The 26,047-nt window shown below is 42.7% G+C and overlaps 1 protein-coding gene across 2 annotated transcripts; it reads left to right on the forward strand.

The window, feature by feature from the left end:
- The first annotated feature begins 13,868 nt into the window (after positions 1–13,868).
- ppp1r3cb (protein phosphatase 1, regulatory subunit 3Cb) lies at positions 13,869–20,590 on the forward strand. 2 transcript variants are annotated; one of them, XM_063221530.1, is made up of 2 exons: positions 13,869–13,946; positions 17,387–20,590. In XM_063221530.1, the coding sequence occupies exon 2, from the start codon at positions 17,415–17,417 to the stop codon at positions 18,387–18,389; it is 975 nt and encodes a 324-aa protein (XP_063077600.1). In that variant the 5' UTR covers positions 13,869–13,946; positions 17,387–17,414; the 3' UTR covers positions 18,390–20,590. The 2 variants fall into 2 exon arrangements, with proteins under 2 accessions (XP_063077600.1, XP_063077599.1); XM_063221529.1 differs by lacking the exon at positions 13,869–13,946 and adding an exon at positions 15,782–16,372.
- Positions 20,591–26,047: the final 5,457 nt, after the last annotated feature.

Below are 26,047 nucleotides of genomic sequence, written 5' to 3' on the forward strand. Positions count from 1 at the left end.
TCAGATCTTCCTCTTGAGAGGTTTGAGATGGGCTGCCTCGTGAACAAAGGCGTAGCAGCAAATAATGGGCCCTATGTACAATCAGCTCCAATGGACCCCCCAGGAATATACTGTATCTTTATGAATCCAACTGTGTATAGGCCCCCCATATACATGGGGCCCTGGTGACTCAGTTACACTTTTCCCCCCTGAACAACACCCGTGGTTGTGAATGGGTACCTGCACAGTTCTCTGTCACTTGAACAGGCTCTTCATTTAAAAAAAACAGTTGTGATGACGCCATCTAGTGGAGGGGCTATGTGTGACATGGATAATCCTTTTGCCATGGTCAGCTAAAATGTTCTTTGGCACTGAAAAATCTGCTCAAAGTGACTGATGATGTGTATTACTGTAAATATGAAAGAGAAACGGGCCGGATGATGAAAACAAGGTGTGCTTTATGTATTTGTGTGCATGTGTACTGTATATGTAATGTATGTGATGGGTATGTGTGTTTGGGTAGTTTGCGTGTGTGTGTGTGTGTGTGTGTGTGTGTGTGTGTGTGTGTGTGTGTGTGTGTGTGTGTGTGTGTGTGTGTGTGTGTGTGTGTGTGTGTGTGTGTGTGTGTGTGTGTGTGTGTGTGTGTGTGTGTGTGTGTGTGTGTGTGTGTGTGTGTGTGTCTGTGTCTGTGTCTGTGTCTGTGTGTGTGACTTTGCGTGCAGGTGGGTGGTTGAGAGATGGTTGAAAAAGACAGATAGAGAGATAGAGTGTGTGTGTTGTTTGATATTGTTGTTGCTGCTGTTTTTTGATGTTGTACAGCACTGTGAGCGGTTGTTGGCAAAAAAAACACAAGTGTGTTCTGTGTAACTATGTTTACCTGCTGTGCCCTGTTCAGACATTAGCATTTCTGTGTGTGCGGCGCATGTGTATATGCGCATGTGTGTGAATGTGTGTGTGTGTGCGTTCATCCGTCCGTGCATGAGTGCGCCCATGCGTGTGTGTGTGTGGATGACACTTTTAACGGGGAACTATATGGGGCATATTCATGTGTTATGTTCGTCAGCACATTCTGATAATATTATGCAAGTTCTCTATGCTAACTGATGTCGATTTAGATATTTGTTTACGATTACTATATATGTGGGGGAAAAAATGGTCAAATTGAGCGAACCAACATGATTGAATGTAATACGAATGTTACAAATATGATACATATGACGTGCCAGGATAATTATACTCCTACCTACCGCGTGTTTGTGTGTGTGTGTGCGTTTGTGTGTGTGTGCGTGTGTGTGTGTGTGTGTGTGTGTGTGTGTGTGTGTGTGTGTGTGTGTGTGTGTGTGTGTGTGTGTGTGTGTGTGTGTGTGTGTGTGTGTGTGTGTGTGTGTGTGTGCGTGTGTGTGTGTGTGCGTGCGTGCGTGTGTGCGTGCGTGTGTGTGTGTTTGCGTGCGTATGAGTGCGTATGAGTGTATGTGTGTACTTGTATCATTTTGGAATGAGGTATATATATGGCACATGTATTTACACACGAATGGATCCTTTGTTTATCTGTTGTCTGTTTATAGACTGTGAAGTTTATTGAAAGCATTTAACGATGTAATTGACTTTCTGCAACTAAAATGAAAAATGTTAAAGTAACAGTAAGTAGGTTCAAAACTGTTATAGTGGTACACCAACTTGGTGTCCCCTGAGAAACGTCTTTGAGACTGAAAAACTTGCCAATTAAAATATCTGAAAAGAATTTAAGAGTGCAGACATCTTATTTATTTTTGCTGACAGACAAAAAGGTTTTGTGCATGTCTGGCACATTTTAGTCGTCACTCAAGAGTAATGCAACACATTTAAATTTAAATTTGTACTAAATCAGCTTATAACAGGGTGACAGACCCTTCCGAATCTCCTCTGCTGCCTCCCACTCTGTGGACTACTGTGTAACACTCGTTTCCAACCTGTAATCTGGAAAAAAAGAAGAAAACTGGGAACGATTCAACATTGTTATTGACGACAGTATGTGCGTTTATGACCGTCTGGGATCCTTATTTTTGTAGTCGTCCGTACAGTGATTGATTAGACACTCAATGACATGGTTTATGGCATAAAATAAAGACAAGAATGTGAACAGCTTTGCACTGTGTGATTATGTATACAAGAAAAAGAAACAAAGGAAGAAAGACTTAATGTTAGGCTTCAGATGTTGGCCACATACATGCTTGGTTACTATTAGTGTATTTCTGACTTATAAGACATGTTAAGGTTCTACTAGGTCCTTATTACGATTTTATCAATAGTAAATGCCTTACTGGCAACAATTGAGACATTTTTGAATACAAGTCTAACAAATGATTTATTTTTGCTTAACATGTGTCTTAGGTCACTTATACAGACAGGTACATATTAGCGAATAATTATGTGAATTATAATCAAAGAAAGAAAGAAAGACATAAGCAAATACAACCTATTCCTCAACATTCACACAGCTAGACAGTCTTGTTAGAACCATTGACTGTACGGTACATTAGGCCCACAGGGTCACCCGTCACATTTGATGAATTGAACTGAATGGAATCTGTGTGTGCATAGGATATAGTCCTACAGACCTTGGTCAGAACCCAACAAGTTCCATTTGCCCCAATTTAATATGAACAACCAATTGGTCTTTGGATGCTGCCTTTACTGGGCCACCAAATTGACTGATTGATTGACTGAAATTAGAATGTGTATACCGCACAGTGATGTCATACATTCTGGGTGCCATAGCGATAATGTAAACATTCCACGCTGCTAATACAGTGATGTCATCCAATGGAGTTTTTATTTCCCAGAAGCCCCTAGCAGGTCCGGTGATTCTAGAACAGCTGTTACATCACTCAGACACTTCCTTAATGCATACCATGAGTGCAGACTCAGGGGCCTGTTCACTGACTTTAACAGACCAGACAATGAGAAAGAAAGAAAGAAAGAAAGAAAGAAAGAAAGAAAGAAAGAAAGAAAGAAAGAAAGAAAGAAAGAAAGAAAGAAAGAAAGAAAGAAAGAAAGAAAGAAAGAAAGAAGTTGTGTGACTAGAGTGCTTTTTGACGGCCTTTTACAGGCATGTGTGGCTTTTTACTGGCATGTGCGGCTTCCTCAGGGTTGCCTAGGGGACAAAACACAGTACCCTGCATTACAAAGGATTACACGAAGAACAGGCAGGGTGAGAGGGCCAGCATTTTCTCAAGTCAACTCAAACCGATCAGTATATTTATGTAACACTTGTGGCATAAAATCACTCCAACCAAGTAATTTGTATGTACCCCTGGATTCAACTAAGAAGAGCAGAGAGAGGATCTTGGAATTTACAAGTCAAAGAATCGAGCCAGCAGATGACTACTGTTAATACTGATGGCATGGAGCACAAATGTCACCAACCCCAAATGCTTACATGTGTGAAGCTCGTCCAGTTAAACCTGAAGAACCAACAGCTCCGTGTCCTGCAGACTTCCTAGCGGACCCAGGGAGATGACATAACGTACCTCACACAAGTCATAATTTAGGCCACTCATGGGCAAGCGGTTTGGGCAGGAGTGAGGAACCTTTTTCATTCAAAGGGCCCCAATGTCCTCCAAGGCCCATACTATGAACACAAACCATTTCCCTCTGCACTTAAGGCTTATATTGATGGCAGTCACCTTTACAACAGACCCCACCTTCACCACTGCACCGGGGGACAGGTAAGACGACCTCAACCACCCATAGGTTAGGGGATCAGCCCCTTGAAACTTGATGGAATGAGTGTTGGTTCAAACCCCCATGACACCATGGTCCAGGTAGACAAGGTTGTCTACCTGGACCAAATTTGAGAGCCCCTACACTGATGAGCACCAAGGGAAAAAGGCCCAGAAGCACTCCAATTACCTCCTTTTGTTTGCCCCATGGTACCATGTTTATGGAGAGTGAATAAACAGCACTCTACCTCGTCCTCTTCTGATGTACGGTACCAAAGACCTGCATCCTTCCCCTTTGGGAAACATAAAAAGGCAGTTTTGCTTTGTGCACGGTGTGTTATGTCTCAATGACATAATGTTTTGACACAATGACACACTACACATTACAGTAACTTATCAGCTTGGGATCAATACTGTATATCTATGACCTCTCTGTCTGTTATAATTCTATTTATAGGCCTGCATGTGATACTGCATGATGATATACTGTGCACTCATTGGCCACTTGCCTTCAGAACTGCCTGAACTACCTGCAAAAATTTGCCTAAATGAACAGTTGTAGCAGGTGTTCCTAATGAAGTGACCGGTGAATTGTATAAGTACATCGCATTGCAGCATTACAGTAACAGGACACAGTGATTCAGTATTTATGGTTGAAAAAGGGATGATGTAAGGTTAAGTGCTGTGTGTCTCCACCTGATTGCAAACGGACACAAAATTGCTCTTATACTGTGTAATATTTGGGTGAGTTCCAATGGCATAGTTGCCTGGTTAACACCAGACCTAATCACAAGTGAGATTAGGTCTGGGGAGTTGCCTATTGTAAATTCCGTATGGGGCCGGAATACTTGGCTATTATGACACACTGCCCTGCTCTCTGATTGGGCAGAGAAACTGTTAAGGTCGGAATGCTTGGCCATTATGACACAGATCCCATGATCGTGTACGTTATGAGTCATCCTCGCCATACTGTCTTTCAGATCGAAACGATTGTGTAGAACTAAAGGCAGTATGGGAGTTCCCAGGCTAATGGCATAGTGGGTGCATGGCATGTTTTATCCACTAGAGTGCAGTGTTGCTCAGGCTTTTCATCAACTGATGTCAGCATCTGGACTGGGCTGTTTGTGTGAATACATTTGAGACGTCAGACTTTTAGCAGTAGGAACCATACTGAGCACAATGAACCACTGTAGGTCACAAAACTATACTTTAAACACATTTCTAGAATAGGACATTGGATAGTCAAACTGTTCATTTCATGCTAGGATAACTTTGAAAATCAATCTACTTAGGCCACTTGTTACTGTAACTGTACAGTATTAAGAGTTTTGCAAATGTTGCCGATGAATGGACAAAAACTTAGCAATTGAGAAAAAAACTGTAATGCACCTTCAAATATGTGACATTACATACTGTAGAAGCAATGTTGTTAATACAAACCGATGAATGAAGAAATATGGGATTCTAAAAACAGTCTCTGATAAGTTTTCCATGATGGCATTTCTGGAATCCCTGAAATTGATGCCCTTATACTCACAATCATGACTTGGGTTCACTTCACTTCAGTGCTCACTTCTGAAACGTGTGGAAATGCATGCTGATAATTGTGTCCCTGTGTCCTTCACCAGCTCTGGCTCAATATTAGCATTGGCATGGGGATATCGCTGTGTGTGTGTGTGTGTGTGTGTGTGTGTTTGTGTGTGTGTGTGTGTGTGTGTGTGTGTGTGTGTGTGTGTGTGTGTGTGTGTGTGTGTGTGTGTGTGTTGTGTGTGTGTGTGTGTGTGCGTGTGTGTGTGTTTTTTGTGTGTGTGTGTGTGTGTGTGTGTGTGTGTGTGTGTGTGTGTGTGTGTGTGTGTGTGTGTGTGTGTGTGTGTGTGTGTGTGTGTGTGTGTGTGTGTGTGTGTGTGTGTGTGTGTGTGTGTGTGTGTGTGTGTGTGAGAGTGTGTCTGTGTGTCTGTGTGTCTGTGTCTGTGTCTGTGTCTGTGTCTGTGTCTGTGTCTGTGTCTGTGTCTGTGTCTGTGTCTGTGTCTGTGTCTGTGCGTGCATGCTTGTGCCGTCTGTGTCCGTGTGTGGGGGTGTGTTGTGTGCATGTGTACGTGCCGTGTGTGTGTGTCGTGGTGGAAAAGAGATGGCCTGAAATCATCACCTGAGAATCGCCAGATCACAACACTCTATTGCAGTGGTACTGAACGTGGGGGTCCAGGGGCCGTGAAAAACTTAGTTATAAAGAAATGCAATGATACAGCAATTCAAGACATGACAATGCAGCACTATGGTGAGAGAAAGCCTATTGTACACAGAAGGTCCAAGTTTGTCTTAAAATTACCATTTAGTAAAATGATTGTGGTAACTGAAACTTGTGTTGTGGTCATGAAGGGGTCCTCGCAACATTATATCTGCTCCATTAGAGTCCATAGCCCCAAAACAGTTTGGAGACCACTAGCTGTTTTGGCTGCCAAGGTAGACAGATGCCATGCATGCATGTGCAAGCATAGTCTCACAAATCAATCTCTGAAAGCTAGCTGGCTTGGCTCCCCCTCATGCAACTCAGCTCTTGCTGCTGCAATACTATAAATTAGATACAGCTTAAATTTAAGTAATGGGAGGAGTTGCCCCATCATAATCGAGGCCATGAGTAAAACTACTGTATGGCACGTGTATCCCACATGAGGGGTATAGGGCCAACAGGAATGCTATCCTGCTAGTTGATCTGAATCAGACCTTTTATGTCTGAGTACTCATTCAAGCACTCAAAACACTTTATGATGTATGCCTCACATTCACACATTCACACTCACATTCCTGGATCAGGAGCAGCCAGGAGCAATCTTGCAGTTAAGAGTCTTGCTCAAGGACACATCAATAAGGTCAGACAGAGCAAATGGCAGCCATAGAAGTGCCCCACAGACCTGCAGTAAGACACAGCTCACTTGGCACCTGCTGAAATAGATGTTTGACGAAAGGGAATTAAATGAAACATACCTCAACATTTAAACACGGGGCCGCATAACATTGGTCATAACATGGTCCGACTTTGGCACGCAGGCATCAAACTGGTCGGCTGGACTCAGACATGTGGCATATTGGTGTCATTTCTCCTCTGTCTCTATTTCTTCTCTAAAACTTCTTTGCAAGATAGACTTGTCCAAGAAATATGTGAATCAGAATGCGTCTTTCTACAATGCAAATAAATTACACACCCCTCAAAATGTGGCCATGGGGGTGCACTGCACACATACAGTACATGACTGTGACAAGACATTTGCATGCGTCAGACCCCAATCTGGCCAGCACGACAGGTGTGGTCAGGAGCACAAACAGAGCCAGACAAGTGGCCAGATTACCTCCTCAGGGCAGGTCACGGGTAATTGATCAGATTATAAGAAAATAACAGGTTTTAGGGCAAATGTAATTGGTCGTCAGCCGACTTCAAAACGTCGGCCATAATTTCAGCATCTTTGTTGTAGGCTAGAGGGTCAATCCGATGAGTACAATTCCCTGGTTTGACAGACAGAAACCAGTCAAGTGACCAGATTATCTGAGATTAGGCCCCAGTCCCACCCTAGTAATAGGCAAATTACCTGAACTGGTCACATTATTATCCACTAATTTAGAACACCACTGTGACTAAAGTTTCTATGCTTTGGTCTGTGGCTCTCTGGTGATGCATAAAAAAGTTTTCCCCATATTAATCAAATGTAATGTACATGGTCTGAGTTTTCCCAGGAGACCAACCCGTATATGGTATGTCAATGTATGGGAGAACAGAAACCTTTAAAAGCAATTAGTGCAATTTTGCCTTAACACTCAGCTGCACAAACTGGTTTGGTCATTTAACCTGAAGCCAGAGTGGACAAAGGCCAATCTTACCTGGATGCAGGTCAGCCTAGGGCTGTGCGGATTTCTGCAGCGCAGGTAAAACTATGGGTCCATGTCACATAAATCTACCGTCTCAAAAGTAAAAATACAGTAAAAGTACATTCACGGTGTAAGTACAACACTAGCACGTGATATTGAATAGCTGTGTTACACCATTTCACTCCATTGTAAGGTAGATAGACTGTTAGTACTGAAAAACACTAAAAACCCAACAAGGACACATCACAAACTTGGTCCAACCAGTGTGGAGTCTGCTGATTGTAAGATAAGTACACAGGTCTACTGGTTTCCCACATAAATTACCTTAAGGAAACTACTGTATGTTTCTTTTATTTAATTTCTGCTGTAACTATACTCAACACACTTTTCGGTTCGTATCACGATTTTTGACCTACGTTTCGATACACCCCACGATTTCTGGAATGTATCTCCACTGAAGTTTGGAAACACTATCACATCAAATCATAAGGTTGTTTTCTGGACTAAATGGGTAATAAAACTTTGAAAGGGCGTATCACGATACTGCCTCCTTGTATCACGATACAGTATCGTGACTCTGTGTATCACGATTTCTCGGTTCGATACAATATCGTTACAGCCCTATTAATTTCCTTTTGACACGTCTGGCGTGAATGCAGCAGGTCAGGTATGGCTGTGGCTAAGACAGGTCAGCTACGGTCTTATGGTCAGGGACTTGGTGTTGGAATGAGATGGCTAGAGGTTTGAATCATACCCTAACAAGCTAATTGTAGGTAATATCTCAAGTGCCCTTGAACAAGGCAAGGCTTTTCTCAGGCAGAGGTGTCAAAAGTAAAAGTAGAAGTAGAAGTAAATTAATGGTGCAAGTACAGCACCAATAGATGATAGCACCGTACATACTGGTACAGCAGTTGTTAAACCTGCTGTTACCGTACACTGTACCCATTAAATAGACTGTGAATGTACTGAAGACTGCATTGACTGATCATAAGCAGGACGTGGAGTGAGGGAAACAGTAGCACTTTTTTCTTTTCTTTTTTTTGCTACTCTCCACTTTTACTTTTTGACACCTCTGCTCCATGGACTGTAACCAATACCCTGTAATAGTTATGATGTGCTTTGGATACAAGCGTCCGCTGAGTGTAATGTGATGTCTAAAATATTATACTTTCCTATTATTTCACTATGCTAGCATTTCTATGCATGTGACAAATATGTCCTTGTACCCTTGTATACCCATCACGTTACTTGAGCACAGGTGACCCTAAGTAGCCTACACTCTTTACCTGAACTCAGGTGACACTCTATAGTCATGGCTGCCAAAAAAAATAGTTGCATGTGAATCTCCGCCAGTCTCTCCCTGACCTGAGCTGGCAAACCCTTCCCCTCGTGTGATACATGTCTTTAACAGCTGCCCATGGCTCGGGTCCAGGGTATAGTTGGAGCGCGGCGGGGGTTATTTTTATAGTGCGGACTGGCCTGTGCCCGACCTCACCTCGCAATAGCCTGGCTGTGCAAATATTGCCACAGCCTGCAATAGTGACTGTATTTCAGTCAGAGAGTTAACCAACTTGTGTCCCTGTCCAGGCCAGGGTTGCCAGATTGAGAAGTTTCCCACCAATGTAATGGGGTGTTTGGATTGACCATCTGTGGATTAAAAAAAAAACAGGTTGATTAGGGTTTTCTGTAAATGTGTCTATAGAAATCAATAGAATTTAGTTCAAATTGGGCAGGATATAGTGCTTCCAGGCACTGAAAATCCTCAGTCACGACATCTGGCAACCAACCTGTGTCTAGGCAGACAGGCTGAACAGGCAGAGGCCCAGTGTCCACTGCAGTCCTTCACCTGGTCTAAGAAAAGGTCAGTTACAGTGGCCACTGCCAGTTCAGCTCATATCATACGTGACCTTGACCAACTGCGCTGACAAGTCCGACTGGTGTTACATACTGTATCTGTGATCCAATGATATCAATCTTGAACCCTATTTTAAATTTAAGTTTGGTTCAACTTTTCTAATGGGCTCAGGTCATGGCAAGACAGGGCTGGAAAAAAAAATCAAAGCTCAGTCGCTCTTTTTTGAAGTCTTGATGTTATGATCTCAAAATCACAAAGCTCACAAAAGAAGGAGAGAGGAGAGTCTGTTAGTTCTACAACGTTATTATTAAGTTCTACTAAATCTCACATGAAGCATCAGACATGAACCAATCAAACGTGATTTTGAGATTTAAACATTGGCCAGGACCATCTCCCTCCTTCCAACTGTGTGATAACAATGTACCGATAATACTCTATAAGACTTTATGTAGTATGGAACTTTCTTCATCTGGACTTGCACGATTAATCACATTATTTTTTTACAAATGTGATCTCCTACAGTATGTGACTTTCTGCCCGTGGAGCCAGCCACAAAGCCTCATGCTGGTTTGCAATGGCAATTTAAGTTGTTAGTGGGCTAAGTGTAAAAAAAGAAGAAAACTGCACACTGTTGCTGCCCCCCCCCCTCTCTCTCTCTGTAAAGTCATTTATGAAGCAATACTGTGCAACACCTCAGAGGACATGATGATGGGAGAGGGACACCATATATCTCATCTCTCCTCTGCCAGTCCGTGCTTAAATATAGCCCCTTCCTGTCTGAACTGAAGCATGCCCCACCACCCACCCCCACCCCCACCCTGCTCATCTCACGTCCCAAAGTGTCTCATTTTCGCCTCAGCACGAGACGGCGAGAAGCATTTCTGGATCCTTCTGTGACACTGTGAATCGGCTACCGCCCAGCCCACCCAGCCTGCTCAACCATGCACTCATCTGCTGCAAAGCTCAATTCATACAGGCGTGCAACAGCTGGCGGCACATTTGAGGGAAAGGTGTCAAAGTTAATTAACGGCCCCTCTCTGGGATATTAATTAGTCATGACACCAAGTTTTTTATGCGGTGACATGACAAGAGCATCTGAGGCAGTGCAGCTGGTCCATACGTAGGATGATATTGCTTTTTAGTGTGTGTGTGTGTGTGTGTGTGTGTGTGTGTGTGTGTGTGTGTGTGTGTGTGTGTGTGTGTGTGTGTGTGTGTGTGTGTGTGTGTGTGTGTGTGTGTGTGTGTGTGTGTGTGTGTGTGTGTGTGTGTGTGTGTGTGTGTGTGTTTGGCACTGTCCCCAGGTGAAAGTCCCAGCCGACAGTAGTCTGTGTTGTGTGGAAAAGCAATGGTGACCTGACCAGACCAGACATTGCCATTTACAAGGCTGGGGTGCATTTCTCTAAACCAAAGTTGCTTACTACATTACCTACTTTGTTGTTTTCAATGCATTTTCCCATTGGCAACTACCGAAGTTGCTAACAGTCTAACAACTTCTCTTTTGAGACATGCACCCCTGTGTTGTCAGGCCTGGACTGGTAATCTGGCATACAGGGCATTTCCCGGTGGACCCACGGCTGTTACTAAAGGCCCTGTGCACTGTCATAGTAGTGTAGTGCTATAGTAGTTAACTTTCAATGTCTATTAGAGCAATGTTTCCCAACCTTTTTTGTCCTGTGTACCCCCAAGCCTTTTCATTGTGCCATGAGTACCCCCTAAGTCAAGTTCTATATCGCTTTCTCCATCCCAATGTAACTAAGCTTCATATGTTTGTTAAAATTATTTTTTTCCAAGTACCCTCTGCAGTGTGCTCGTGTACCCCTAGTGGTACACGTACCCCTGGTTGGGAAACACTGTATTACAGCGTGCCACAGGAGGGGCTATGGGCCAATCTTTTTTGTAGTTTCCTAGAGACTTTTCCACAATTTAGAAAGGGACCATGCACAAATTGCCTGGGCCTTTTTTCAGACCCAGTCCAGTGCTGTGTGATGCAATCATGATAATAATGGTTCTCAACATGCTGGTTTGTTTTATTGACTACCAGGATCAGACCACATCAGCACAGAGTACAGAGGAGGCAGGGCTCATTTCACATCATATGAATGTCATGTGAAATCATCATGCAGCGTAAATGTATCTAGTAGAATAGGCTGCAGAGAAGGATATGTCCTCCTGTGTTTTTACTTTTATTTTTGTTAAATGATTACATGGGGGTTAATGGGTTAAAGTTGGTTTCTTTTCCCCTTTGCCTGTGTTAATTGTCTTCTGTTTTTCCTTCAAGTTTGTTGTTTCTTGCTTGTAACATCTGAAATAAATAATGATCATCAAATCAAATCAAATCAAACATGTCCTGGACATTTTTACAGAGCGACACTCCAACTTGGGAAACAAATTTGCTGCTCTGGAAACAATAGAATAGCAGTGTTGTAACCTAAAGTGCCACAATACTGTAGGCCTACATGTTCTCCCAAACTGCAGTAGACCTACGGTATGTTAGGAGGTTCATTGTCAGCAGTCCTTCCCCTGTTTTCTTTCAAAAATGGTCTTTCTGGTGACCGGTGTCTGGCTTTCCACATGCTCTGACTATCCCCCAAACCTGCTGGGCTGGTTTGAAGGTCAAGGTCTCTGTCAATACTAGTGAAAGGTCTGTGTTGATTGCACCCAAATAAAGAGTCACTCACAAGGTCAAATCCAACACTTGTGTATGAAGTTCAGGTGCTGTGTTCAGATGTGTTTTTTTGTGATCATCATTAGCATGTCGCTAAGCTAGTGAAAGTCAATGGATCCGTGTAGGATCCATTGACTTTCACTAGCTTAGCGACATGCTCCCTCTTTTAACTTGTCTTAAAGCAAGACAACGCTTCACATGAAAAATAAGACACTTTACCACCTTTATAAACCCCAGCCAACGATTTTAACTGTATGAAGCCCCAAAATAGTGGCATACCCCTTTAAGTAACAGATTAAGACTTCAATTTGGTGACATTAATATTAAAACAGATGTTCCAAAGGGGTTGAAAAATATAAACATGTCCCTGCTGTTGCTCAGACGGTAGGACACTGCACTACTACACGGGCGCCCCAGTTTCGAATCCCGATCCTCCCCTGTCTCTCCGCACTCATTTCCTCATGTCTGTCTCACTGTCCTTTCTGAATAATAATTGTGTAAAAGCCCCAAAAAAACATCTTTCAAAAAGAAATATAAACACCTGTTTTCACCTGCTATAATGAAACAACATAGTTGATGTTGATGGTTGGTATTATCAACAACAGGCGTGCTCCGTATTTTTCCATTTGCTGCTGCAAGGCCTAAAGCCCAAACCAAAACACCACTGTCTTGTAAAGCAGAGCCAAAAAGTCACGCACACGGCACACACACACACACACACACACACACACACACACACACACACACACACACACACACACACACACACACACACACACACACACACACACACACACACACACACACACACACACACACACACACACACACACACCTGGATTCTTGGCAGGCTTAAACACGTTCCACTCTATCGCATTGTGTCTGTGTGTTTACCATTTGAAAGGGCTGATACAAATTGAGGCCGATACCTCCCTGCATTGTTCTATCACGCTCAGGACATAGCCAATACATCAGGCCGCTGTCACTATAAACAATGGAGGATTGTCTACCAAGGATATATTCATTTGTAGACCGACTGTGCAAACGTCCCTCAACAGATGGAAACACAGATCACAGACACGAAAGCAAATAAACACTACAAATAAAAGCAATGACTTGTGCGATGATATGTTCATTTGCCAGCTGAAGGTGCACACGAATCCCAGTCAGATCTCACGCACATCCAGATCCTTCATTTTGCAGGGTGCAGGGTCAAAGCATAAACTTCATGTAGGCAAAAGATGAACTGCACACCGATAAGCCATTTTTTTTTCCGTGACGTTTTGGGCCACCCTGGCCCTTCAGCCCAGCTGAAGGTTCAAACATCCTTAAGCAGATCAAGAAACGGATAACACACAAAACCAAACAGACAGTGAGAGCAGAAGTGGCTGTTTATGTGCAAAGATAGTTCAGCATCTCATGCAAAGGTATGTTGATCTGCACGATGCTCCTTCAAAAATCTGAAAGACATATGCATTACACACACACTAGCAAATATGCAATAAAACACAAATTATGTTATGCAGTTGTGTGATAAAGGAGGCCTACTGGTATCTGGCCCTCATATCCGTTCTTTTCTGAATTGACTCTTTTCATATAAGAACACATTATCCTCCAACTCTGAAAGCATCAAACAATGGAATGCGCCTGAGCCCATGTTTGGCCTATCGCGTATAACTGATAGAGCAGAGAGAGGGTTGGCCGTGAGGCAAACACTTCCTGTTTTACCGTCTTCCGTGAACCAATGGCAAAGTCTTCCTGGCTGGTCGACAGACCTTGGTGCACTGAACTTTGTCGGACGCCTCTTGTTTAGTTTAGCTGAGAACAAGCAGAGGCAGAAACCGAGGGACAACCGAGGGACAACAGGGGATACCGTGCGCACTCAGAGGTATGGCAAGCCAATTGTTATTACACAATACTCTGCAGTATTCTTCTACTGCCTTGGGTATTTGTTTATAAACTGAGGTAGGGTAGTGAAACGCCTGACTGAAATGATTGTTCCCTGTGTGTGCGCATATGTAAATAGTGAGGTAGTATACACAAATATTTATGGAACCATCTTGTGCTGTGTCTCTCTGTGAGAGTGACGCACTTTTTGTGACAGCAGTGCACTGCAGAGGATGATAATAAAACATATTTAGATACTGTATATATACGTATTTCTAACACACTTGTACCTACATTTTTCATTTAGCAATTGTAAGAAATACCTATCATATATAAATATATTTTGAGTACAAAATTGGACAGGAAACTTAACACAGATGCCGAATTGAAGTAACTATTATAGATAAATATATTTTGAGTACAAAATTGGACGGGGAACGCAGATACCGATTTATTTATTTTTTTCATTCGTTTGTATTGTTATGTTTCAAAAATAGTATATAACTGTATGGGATTACCTTTTTCTTAAAAAAAAACAAAACAAACAAAAAGAAACACATGAATGTCAAAGTAAGCAACTCTTCAATTTGATTATGTAGTTAAAAATGTGTAATTACATAGTTAGTACATATTAAAACCTGTTGAATAATGGATGGGTAAGCTTGGTAAGAAGCCGACTTAGAACAAGCCCTTCTCTTTCACTTTCTCATCGCAACATTTTCTCAACCTGTGGCCTGTGAAATAGTGGCTGATAGGTGCTGTCAGTTTTTAGAAAGCGGCATCGACAGACAGACGCAAGCTCTCGTCTGAGCAGAAGGAAACCCTTCTGACCACAAGCCATTACTAAAGGCTGCTGAGTACGTGACACAGAGGACGTCGTCCCATTGGGGTCTGCTATCGCAGCTGCTGATGGGGAGGAAACCGCCAGGCCTGCGTTATCTTCAGTAACTACTTCTAACCACTCCAGAATGACCTCTATTAGGCCGATATTTAAGCCACTCTGTATGGTTTATGTAGTGGTATGATATGCAATAGAATAGAATAGAATAGAATAGAATAGAATAGAATAGAATAGAATAGAATGATTGTTATTTACACATATGTGCAGTGAGAACTTCAAAGTGAGAAATCAAACCGAAAGTATCTCCCCCATCATGCAACATGCATGTATGCATTTTTGTGTGATGACACTGCTTATTGGTAGTGGACCAATGCAATTTCCATGTAACTTCTGTAGCCTAATTGAGGGGGGAAGTGATGCGTGTCGGGTTGGTCAACATTTCACTTCCTTTTGAAAGAGTCACACCGGAGACAGCCTACTGTAAGTGCCTGGCTCTATTTACTGTAGAAGTCTCAAAAGTTAGAGTTTCAGTTTCCATTAGGCTATTGTAAGCACAGTCAGTGTGTCAGTATTAATTGGTATTTTCTCAGTGTACGTAGGAAAGAGAAAAGAGGGGTGAGAGAGAGAGAGAGAGAGAGAGAGAGAGAGAGAGAGAGAGAGAGAGAGAGAGAGAGAGAGAGAGAGAGAGAGAGAGAGAGAGAGAGAGAGAGAGAGAGAGAGAGATACTGGGCATAGACTGGAATGGACAGAAGGTGATGAAATGGTTGAATGTTATTGCTGAGAAGTAATTCCCCAGTCTGTGCACTCTGTTTATGCAGTTTATTTAGCCTATATATGAGGAAGCGGGCCAAAATACATAGGCCTAAATAGTAGCCTATGACGCCAAGTAAATACAAATGGTAAAATCTATTTAAACAAATAGGTCAACAAAAAAAGTAGGATTTGCTTTTAAATTACACTTAAAATACTGATCACTATGTACAACTATTAGATTATTCTGGAAATGACAAGCAAACAGACAGAGTTCAATTCCTAATTCTGTCCAGCATGAGAAATCAACTGATGACATGCTAATGTTTTGGGAGGGTGACTGACTGAAGAAATCGTGGTGGTGATTAAGATGTCTCTGAAATGACAATAGTGTCTCACTAAGGTCTTTGCATGTCCATCTCCATTCTCCCTTCTGCCGTCGCTGGCTCGCCACTGAAACTAATAACTGAATTGCATAGCTCTACCACGCGCACCAAGAGTGATGCAAAACTGGCTGCTGATAGGCTCAAACCGAAACTTTTCCCGGACTCTCATTGGCTGTCGCTGTTCTCATGTGAGGCAATATGCAGATAGACTAGATGTGGTGGCTGAAAGGAACCCTGTCATTGCCAGTCCAGCCAGGCAGAGACGAGAGGGGGTGTGTCGCAGGACCCAAGGAATTCGTTGTCCAGAACCGGTCTTATTGTATAATGCTTTAGCTGGATCTCTAAGCTGTTACCTGAAGCAATCATCGACGTCTGACCGCTTAATTCTATCGACCGGTATCATTCGTTTTTACTGAGGAAGAAGTAACGCTTTACAATGAATTGCACAAGGTAAGCTGAAAAGTGCGTCAGACCGGTTGGAGCGCTAGAAGTAGGCTGCGCTGATGTAACTGGTGGAGTGGAATAGACTGTTTCAAAGCTTATCGCTGCTACAGGCATACATGATGATAATGTTAATAATATATCCTACCAATGTAGCCTGGCAAGACATATTGTGGAAAATTGAAATGGAAACACTGTGTTACGCAACGCACATGGGTCCTGTTAGAACAAATGGAAAATAGCCTATTTAATAGAATATTTAATATAAACTATTACAGGAATATCCTTTTGTGACACTATGGTTTAGTTTTGTGTTTGTAGCCCCCTGAATGGGTTCAAAAGGTATCTTAACTGATGCGTGAGGGTAGGCAAACTATTGAATGAGAGGGCGTGAGAGGGAGAGTAAAACCTGTTAGGATTCAAATGGGAGACACATCGATTCATCTGTGTCGAAACCGAACGCTAAGCTAATTGAAGTGTGTAAAAGTAATTGATTGCGCATCACTAAAACTCTTAATCACCAAGACACTAATATGTAACAATGTCGTGTTGTTTTTAAGCACTGTTTCTTTGCCACAGTGCTTCACTGTGCTCTTGCATTAAATGGTCCAGACCACTAAGAGATCACAATGTTCTGATCCAGAATCCAGCCTATGCGGCGGTGATAACAAATGAATGCGCAACGGAAACCACCGGAATACATGCATTGTTTCTCTCAAAATAATTTAGTGGCCCAGTAAATGTTTGTTGGTAAATCTTTGCTGGTTCCTCTCATAGTTTTGTCATCCTCCTGGCAATATTGGCTGCTTGAACCAGAGTCAAACTGCTGTAAATGCTGGGTGACAGGCTCTCTTGTGTATATTGAACAACACTCTTAATTGTTGTATGTTGAATTTCTTCTATCTCTCTCTCTCTCTCTCTCTCTCTTTCTCTCTCTCTCTCTCTCTCTCTCTCTCTCTCTCTCTCTCTCTCTCTCTCTCTCTCTCTCTCTCTCTCTCTCTCTCTCTCTTTTTCTACTCCCAGGGTCCTGCAGATATTGAACCCCAGGCCGATGCCCAGTCCAATCATGCCCGTCGACGTGGCCATGCGGATCTGCCTGGCGCAGTCGCCGCCCGTGTGCAGCTTCCTGGGCTCCTACGAGGCGCAGCGCAACCTCGTCAACCAGTACAAGTCCAAGCCCCTCAGGCCCTGCATCAGCTCCAAGCCTGACATCCAGTCCAACGCCTCCCACACCACCACCACCACCGCCACAGTAAGCAGCACCCCAACCAAGACCACCGTGGGCTTCAAGAGTCCCAGCGTCAAACACAAGAAGCGGGTGGTGTTCGCCGACTCCAAGGGCATGTCGCTAACGGCCATCCACGTCTTCAAGGAGTTCGATGAGGACCCGCTGGCGGATCTGCAGTTCGAGCTGGCAGACCTGGAGAACGCCATCGTGGGCATGAGGGTGGAGAAGGAGAGGAGCCTGACGCTGGACTTCGCCCAGCCCGCCGCTGACTACCTGGACTTCCGGAACCGGCTGAAGAAGAACATGGTCAGCCTGGAGAACTGCGTTCTGCAGGACAAGGCCCTCAGCGGAACTATCAAAGTCAGCAACGTCAGCTTCGAGAAGTCGGTGGCGCTGCGGATAACGTTTGACTCGTGGAAGAGCCACACGGACGTTCCCTGCGTCTACATGAACAACGTGTACGGCTGCCTGGACATTGACACGTTCTCCTTCGCCGTGGACCTGCCGGCGGTCATCGCGCCCGGCCAGAGCGTGGAGTTCTGCATCTGCTACAAGACCCAGATCGGGGAGTACTGGGACAACAACGACGGGAAAAACTACAAGCTGGTCCAATCGGAGCGCGAGCAGCCTGACCAGCACACCTGCACCATCCCCAAACCCCCCGTGCAGGACTTCAAAAGCCAGTGCAAGAAACCAGAGATGGAATTCGACCAGTTCGGGAGCCCCAGAACGTCCAGCGGCTTCTTCCCCGAATGGCAGAGCTGGGGCCACATTGAGAGCAGCACCCCCTACTGGTGAACTGTGAGATTACATGAAAAGGTTCAACAAAAGTATGCCCTTTACGAGACTAACCCACGAAGAAGATAAAACAAAGTAAACAGAACATCCCGTAGAAAGAGGCCCTTGTGGAGGGCTGTCCCTGGAACAGGCCCAGAAGAGAGATCGGGCCTTGTCCAGAACCGTAAGCTTAGCCTGTTCGTTTGGGGACCCTGTCCAACTTGATCGTCAATCACAGATAATTGCAATCTGAAATCCTCTCCCCTTTCGGACCAAAGAGAGATGTATAGAGGTCCACACTGTTCTCCTAGTTTTACCAGCATGACTGCAATTGGGAGTGAGAGTGTTAATGGAGAAATGGACAGTATTGCCGATGCCACTCACGGTGTACAGTTGAGCTTACGGTTAGCAGCGGTTAGCTCTTGGATGTTTCGGTCACACTAATCCCAGTGCAGAGTAGTTCTGTGAGATTAACCCATGTGGCTAATTGCCATGTTTTGACATGGCACAATGTAAACAGCAAAAAGGAATGGGGCTGGGAGCAGCTCACGTTGACTGAACTGGTTGATGTTCAGTTTTTTTTCCTGACAAAAAGTTATTTTTCCCCCATTTTTTTTGCTGTGCACTAAAAGCATCTTTAGATTTCGAAACTTCAGTTGTATTTTTATTTTATTTTTTTCCTTTTTTCCTTTGTAACACAGCACATGCCTTCCTTTTGCAAATGGATTTGTCTGATTGTCAAAGTCAGTTTCTATGAAGGTTGTTGGCATTACTTCAGACGTGAGATGTTCACTTCGAAAGGCCTTTCACCAAGACGAGACCACTTTGCTGAAATGTGTCGCTTCTCCTTGTCAGGCTCAGCATTAGCATCCTTTGTTTTGTCTTTTTTTGTTTGTTATTGTTTTTTGTTTTGTTTGTTTGTTTGTTCGGCTTTGTTCAATTTTGAAAGGGCAGTGTTCCCATGGATCACCTAGTAGTGTGTTAAATGTGAGGCTCTTTAGCGAGCATAACGAATGCAAAGGGACAAGGGTTTTAATCCACCACCCACGCAACCTGCTCTCATCACCTCCCCCTCTGACCGCCTGTCCTCCAAATCCCCACCCCCACCCCCATCCCAATCTCAGACTGTCACCACGCATGAGACTCTGGCGCTAGTAATGTTTGCACTGATACAGAGCGATGCCTTTATTTCTGGACTCGAACAGAAACAGAAACCGAACAGAATGTGGAAGTGGGACGATGTGGTACAAAGCATGAATTTTTTACTTCATATTGAAGTTTGCCTGACGTACGTATGTCTGTAGTCGTATATTCATGGTACCCTACATTTGAACACTTTCAGGTATGCAAATGAAAGTATGCAAGATGGTAAGGCACAGCCCATAACAAACCCTAACCCCCCACCCACCCTCATCTCCCTTTAAATGGACAGTATACCGCCAGCCCTTAGATGTGACAACATCACACCTACGTATATTTTGCACTTGAGCCAACTCCCCAAGCCCATAAAACTTTAATACAAGTCATGGAAATCTTGCACACACACCCTATGCTATCCCGATGCCTTTCCCTTTGCTGCTAAATGTCGCTCCGCAGTGTTTGCGTTTGTGTGCGCACCGTATGTGTGTAGGCCGTCATGATGTGTGTGTGTGTACATGTATGTATGCTGTCATGGTCCCATGGTATGTGAATCCTCTTACTTGGAATAGAAGAAGAAGAAGAATCGGGAAGGTGATTTTGGGTAATTGCAATAGCGGAGAGGGATAGAGAATGTAAACTTTATAAGGGAAGTATTTTGTATGTAAGGGAAGAGAGACACCATTTTGTTTACACATGCGTGTCTGCTAGTTTAAGAGGAAAAGGGGTCAAGACAAAAGAGTAGCCGCTGCTTTATTCACAGTGCTTAAGCTTTTTCACAGCCTCTGTAATGTGTTTGGAAAACCCTGAAGAAAAAGGAAGATGACTTTGGCGCAGCAGGTGTGGCGTGTGGCGAAGGTCCGTTCAAGCCACAAAGATTCAAGAGTATGTGTGTTTTATGGATTGAATGTAGAAAACCAACACCCAGGCCTCAATGTTGGCCTGGTGTGTTTCTGTTTGCCTGTATGTATGTGTGCGATGATTTTTTTTCTACTGCGAAGAAAAAGTGTCTGTCAGAAAGAATGGCTTTCTGTGTCAAAAATGATCCTTTTAGAAATAAAAACGCTACAAGTTTTTACTGAGAACGACTCATGAGTTTTGAATACACTGAATACCTTTATACTGTGTGTGCCTCCATTCAAAATACATTTGTTTGGGGTCATGATTTAAAATCTTTTCAAACCATGCATTCATTATTTGAAGGAAGCTTGTACATTTCATTCATTCATTCATTCTGTATCCAATACTAGAACATACACATTACCCACACAGTATTTTCATCTAGATGTTGCCATACAATTTAACTTGCAGTCAGAAGATAATATTTGCACCTTAATATAGAGGCGCACACTACAGTAGTTAAAGTAATCAAAACACTGTTATGTGGGTCAACCTTGATGAAGTGTCCTTTTAGTGTCCTGTCCAGGTACTGTATATTGACACAGAGGAAGTGTCACTCATAGGAAATTGGGGGTTCAGAATTAGGTCAAGTAAATTAATTAATTAATTAATTAACAGCTAGCCAGATGGTAACACACCATCACTAACAGGAATTCTCCTTGCAGTCTTCCCCTTTTGCCTGTCATGAGCTATACAGGGAACCTACAGTACTGTACTGTATAAGTGCTAGGTATACTGCCTGTGGGGCCTATACTGTTTCAGTTCTGATGCCCCATCTGTGTATTCACACAATGAAAGATATCAGAGGTGTCACAGGAAAGGGAATTATTAACGCTTATTAACACAGTTATTAGCAATCTGACATGAACTCACTTTTAAAAGGAAATATCTACTGACGTTGCTGTGTGTTTTTATCTCAAGCTGAAGCTTTTTAAAAAGTCCCACAGTGGTAGATTGTGATGAAACAGGAAACTTCCTTGGTAGTCCTCCTACGTATGTGTGTTTGTTTACGGTCAGTAGCCTATGATGAAGACATCTTCCTGTTGAGTCTGTCGACAGTTTGTGTTTTAGTCATCAGCCTGTCAGGCCTGGCAAACTTGTTTGATAGCTTACTGTAGCAAGCCGTTATCTCTTAAGATCATAATGCGTTCCGGGCCTAGTAAGTTGAAAAAAAAGAAAATACCCTGCCACAGCTTCCTTGCAATACAGATGACTTCAATAAGTATCTTGTCTACCTGTCTGACAGCACATTATACACTTCATCTGTTCAGGAAATATTGATTTTGAGTTCATTGTAGAATTAATCCAACACACTTGAAATTACAACAAACATACATTTAATAATGATGATAATAATAATAATAATAATAGTAATAATAACAGACCGGATTTACGTATGTAGCGCCTGTCTTGGTACTCAAAGCCGCTTTACAGAAAAAAAATCACACATAATCGTGCACGCGCACACACACACACACACACACACACACACACACACACACACACACACACACACACACACACACACACACACACACACACACACACACACACACACACACACACACATAGGGAGAAGAAAGCAGATAGACAAGGGACATTCTAGACTTCTATGGAGATACTTGTATAGAAGAAATAGTAAATAGAACAAATGTTCATATTTTCATACACCCAACTGTCAATGACAAGCATGAAAGTTTTTAACCGAAATACACTCTTTTCCAGAATTCGCTCTTTTTCTCACTGCCCATTCTATTCAGTCGCCCAGATAATAAGATGCACTCATGGCACGCACTTGTCACCACCATCAGAATTCTCATTCATTCGCGTCCAGCGTTTTTCATTAAGTGGGCCATGACTGAGCACAGTCTCCAGGAGACGGCCCAGACATGGGGTAGGGTGCAGAGGAGTGGGAGGAATGTCGGACCAATCTCCGCCCGGACAAATCTCTGCTCATCAAATTTACAAAGACGGATATCACTCCGCTCATGAAATCACCACGATGGGCATTCATTTCTCCTCTCTTGGGTTTTCTTTGTGTCTAGACGAAAACCCATCCCTAACTCTAACCTGTCAGTGAAGAAAGTTTATTTGCTCAACAGAGAGAGGGGGTGGGGGTGGCAGAGGGGGCCCTAGAATTGGGCCCACATTAAATTGTACTGTATGTATGGGGGGGTTCAGATGACTTCTCTGTGTTTGCCTCTTCTCTGTCTTGGGCCCAAAGCTGTCCTGTGCAGCCCTGCGCAGAGTGGTGTGTACATGACGTGCGAGAACCTAGTCTAGTGTTATAGAATCTAGGGTGCATTTAGGCAAAATGGGCCACTTTTTGGCAAATTCAGAAAGACTGATGAAATCTGAGGAAGAACATCAATACATTACCCAACATTTAGTTTGATTGCATAAAGTGACTCACAATCTTCCATTTCATGACAAAAAACAAGGTGATTAATGTAAAAATTATACATTTTTACAAGCTTTAGTGACAGGTGTGTCATCCTGGATGGAAAAAATGCATTCAGGTAAAATGGGCCACCTATTCATTCCAATGGTGAATGGCACAAAAGAAAAACAAAAATAGTGATGATTTTAATATTGCTCCATTTTTCATTTTTTTCACACATCTGTTTCCAGACAATATCACAACTTAATTAAAAGAGCTCCCCTAACACCTCCGTCTTCAGTAATGGTCACATTGTTTTTGTAAAAAATATGAATGGTAATTCCCATAGAAAAAAAACGGCCAAAATTACATGAAAGGGGCGGCCCATTTTACCTTAACATGTTCAGCTAAAATGGGCCGATGTTTTTTTTTTTTTTCTTTTTTCATTTTTAGGTATTCAAACATCACAATGTTGCCACAACTATGTTTTTCCAGATTAAAGGCACATATTCAAACCTAAAAACATATCTGTTTTTCCAGTTTTTATCACATCTGAAAACAGCATCATCCTTATTTTATCTAGACAATTTCTTATTTTGGCAAGACTGAAAATATACTTTCTTCTGTCACTGTCCATATGAGGGTTCCCCCTGCCCATCAAAAAAGTGTTATGCTATTCAAATGATTTTAAACAGATGGAGTAGTAATGTTGCAACAATTTAAGTACATTTGTGGCGGTTGGTCTGTAGAATTAAAATAAATGAGACACCCAATGCTTATCCGGCCCAATTTACCTGATGGCCCAATTTACCTGAACGCACCCTACTGTTCTAGAATCTGGCCAAGTGTTTTGGAACCTACTTTTCTAGAACCTGGTCTTCAGGAGAACTTCATCACTGAACTCTGAACACAGTTGCTTTTCAGCTCTGTGGTGAAGCTGTAAGATGTGAAGACAGTAACATGATGGTAAAAGGATGTGAAGAGAGTAACGGGATGGTAACAGGATTTGAAGACAGAGGATGGTAACAGGATTTGAAGACGGTAACAGGATGGTAACAGGATTTGTGAACAGTGAAGGACAGAGCAGTGCAGAGTAGAGATGCACCGGATCCTGATTTTTAGGATCCTGCCGGATACCGGATCCACTGCTTAAGATCCTGCCGGATCTGGATACCGGATACCGGATCCTATGAAAGGGTTGAGACACAGCCTACTCGCACACGTGGGCCCTTTTATTACGTTAGCTCAAACTATATTTTAGACTCATTGGCTTACTGCCACACTGCCTGCAACGGCCGCTTCCAAAGGACTTTCACTCCATGCAGCGATTGGGGTTGTGAAAGACTGACTGAAAAGCCTAGGCTACGTAAAAACTAGAGATGCACCAGATCCTGATTTTTAGGATCCTGCCGGATCCGGACCCTGTGAAAAACTTTATTATATTACCGGATCTGGAACCAGATCTTGAATCCGGTGCATCTCTGGTGCAGAGTGATTAGAGTGGTGTGGATCAGTGTGGTGTGTAGATAGTTGTGGTGAGGTGAGTTATGGGGAACAGTGTGGTGTGGTGTGGTGTGAAGCTGTAGGATGATGGGAGAGTGTTGTGGAGTAATGTGGTGCGATGCAGAAATGTGTGGTGTGGACTGGGTGTGTTTGACTGGGTGTGATTAGATGTGGTATTAGCTCCTCAGCGGAGAGCCTCAGTAGTCATCAACAGTAGTCATCAAAAATGGCAATAACTAAGCCTCAATTCGTTACTTAAGACTCTCTTCATCACTTGAGGAAGGTTATCTGTGACAAAATGTTGTCACAACTGTTGCACCTTAACACACACCGTTCCAACAGTGGAACCCTGTAATAGTCACTGAAAAAAACACCACTATAACAGTACACAGGGCCTTTAGTAATACATTATTGGTCATTGCCATTCTGGTAACAGCTTATTTATAACATGGGCGGTGTCATACTGGGTTAAAGTATTTATTACAAGATACAAGTGCTCATTGCATAGACTAGGTAAAGTGAGAATAGCTTATAAGTTTATTAAGACATACAAGTGCTCATTGCATAGGCTAGGTAAAGTGAGAAAAGCTTATAAGTGTTTATTAAGAGATGCTTTATGTTTATGTGTTTATTAAGATCATTGCATAGGCTCGGTAATAACATTAATAAAGCGATCGTTGCACAGCCTAGGTAAAGTGAGATTAGCTCATAAATATTTATTAGGAGGTACAAGTGCTCATTGCATTGGCTAGGTAAAGTGAGATCAACTCATACATGCCTATAAGTATTTATTGAGAGATACAAGTGCTCATTGCATAGACTATGTAAAGTGAGAATAGCTTATAAGTTTATTAACCCTATCCAGACCGGGCTTTTTTGGCATTCCTGGGACCGGGGGGGGGGAGCTCTTTTGACCCCCACCTCATAACTTAGGAACCGAATGGCGTATGACCACCAAACTTGGAGGGGATGCTCTTCAGCCAAAGATCTATGAATGGCATCAGTTTGGTGTCATTATTTGATATTATGACATCATTATGACGTCATTTCCTGATTGTATTGCCCAAAATGTCACCTTAATGTATTTTCCATCTAACTTTGGTAATGCACATCAATTTTGGTTATTATATGCTTCAGACCACTTCAAATGTTCACAAGGATGTCTGATGCTAATGAAAATGTAAAAAAATATGAAAAGTGATTATGATGAGACTTAGAGCAGTGATTTTTGGTCAGGCGTACCTGTCAGAAAACTGTTGCCATGGCAACAACAAAACTGATAAACCTAATCTTTTGGTATCACACTGTAGCCAACTTCATTTTAGGAAAAGTCACAAAGTTTCGTAGTCATAGCTTAAGTCATTCAGGAGTTATACGACATCAAAGTTGGTGCGGGCACTTTTAGCTTTTATTTATTAGGAGATACAAGTGGTCATTGCATTGGCTAGGTAAAGTGAGATCAATTCATACATGCCTATAAGTATTTATTGAGAGATACAAGTGCTCATTGCATAGACTAGGTTAAATGAGAATAGCTTATAGCTATTTATTAAGACATACAAGTGGTCATTGCATAGGCTAGGTAAAGTGAGAATAGCTTATAAATATTTAAACATGGCTATGATTGAGATGCAGAATAGATAAGCTATATTGTGTATATTCATGGATCCTGTTATAAAGCTTCATAGCACAGACCTCAAGACAGTTAGCGTCATGAGGACAAAGAAGCTTTACAATGCACTGTGTAACCTTCAGTCTT

The sequence above is a fragment of the Engraulis encrasicolus genome, chromosome 17 (assembly GCF_034702125.1).
Source record: "Engraulis encrasicolus isolate BLACKSEA-1 chromosome 17, IST_EnEncr_1.0, whole genome shotgun sequence".
NCBI lineage: Eukaryota > Metazoa > Chordata > Actinopteri > Clupeiformes > Engraulidae > Engraulis > Engraulis encrasicolus.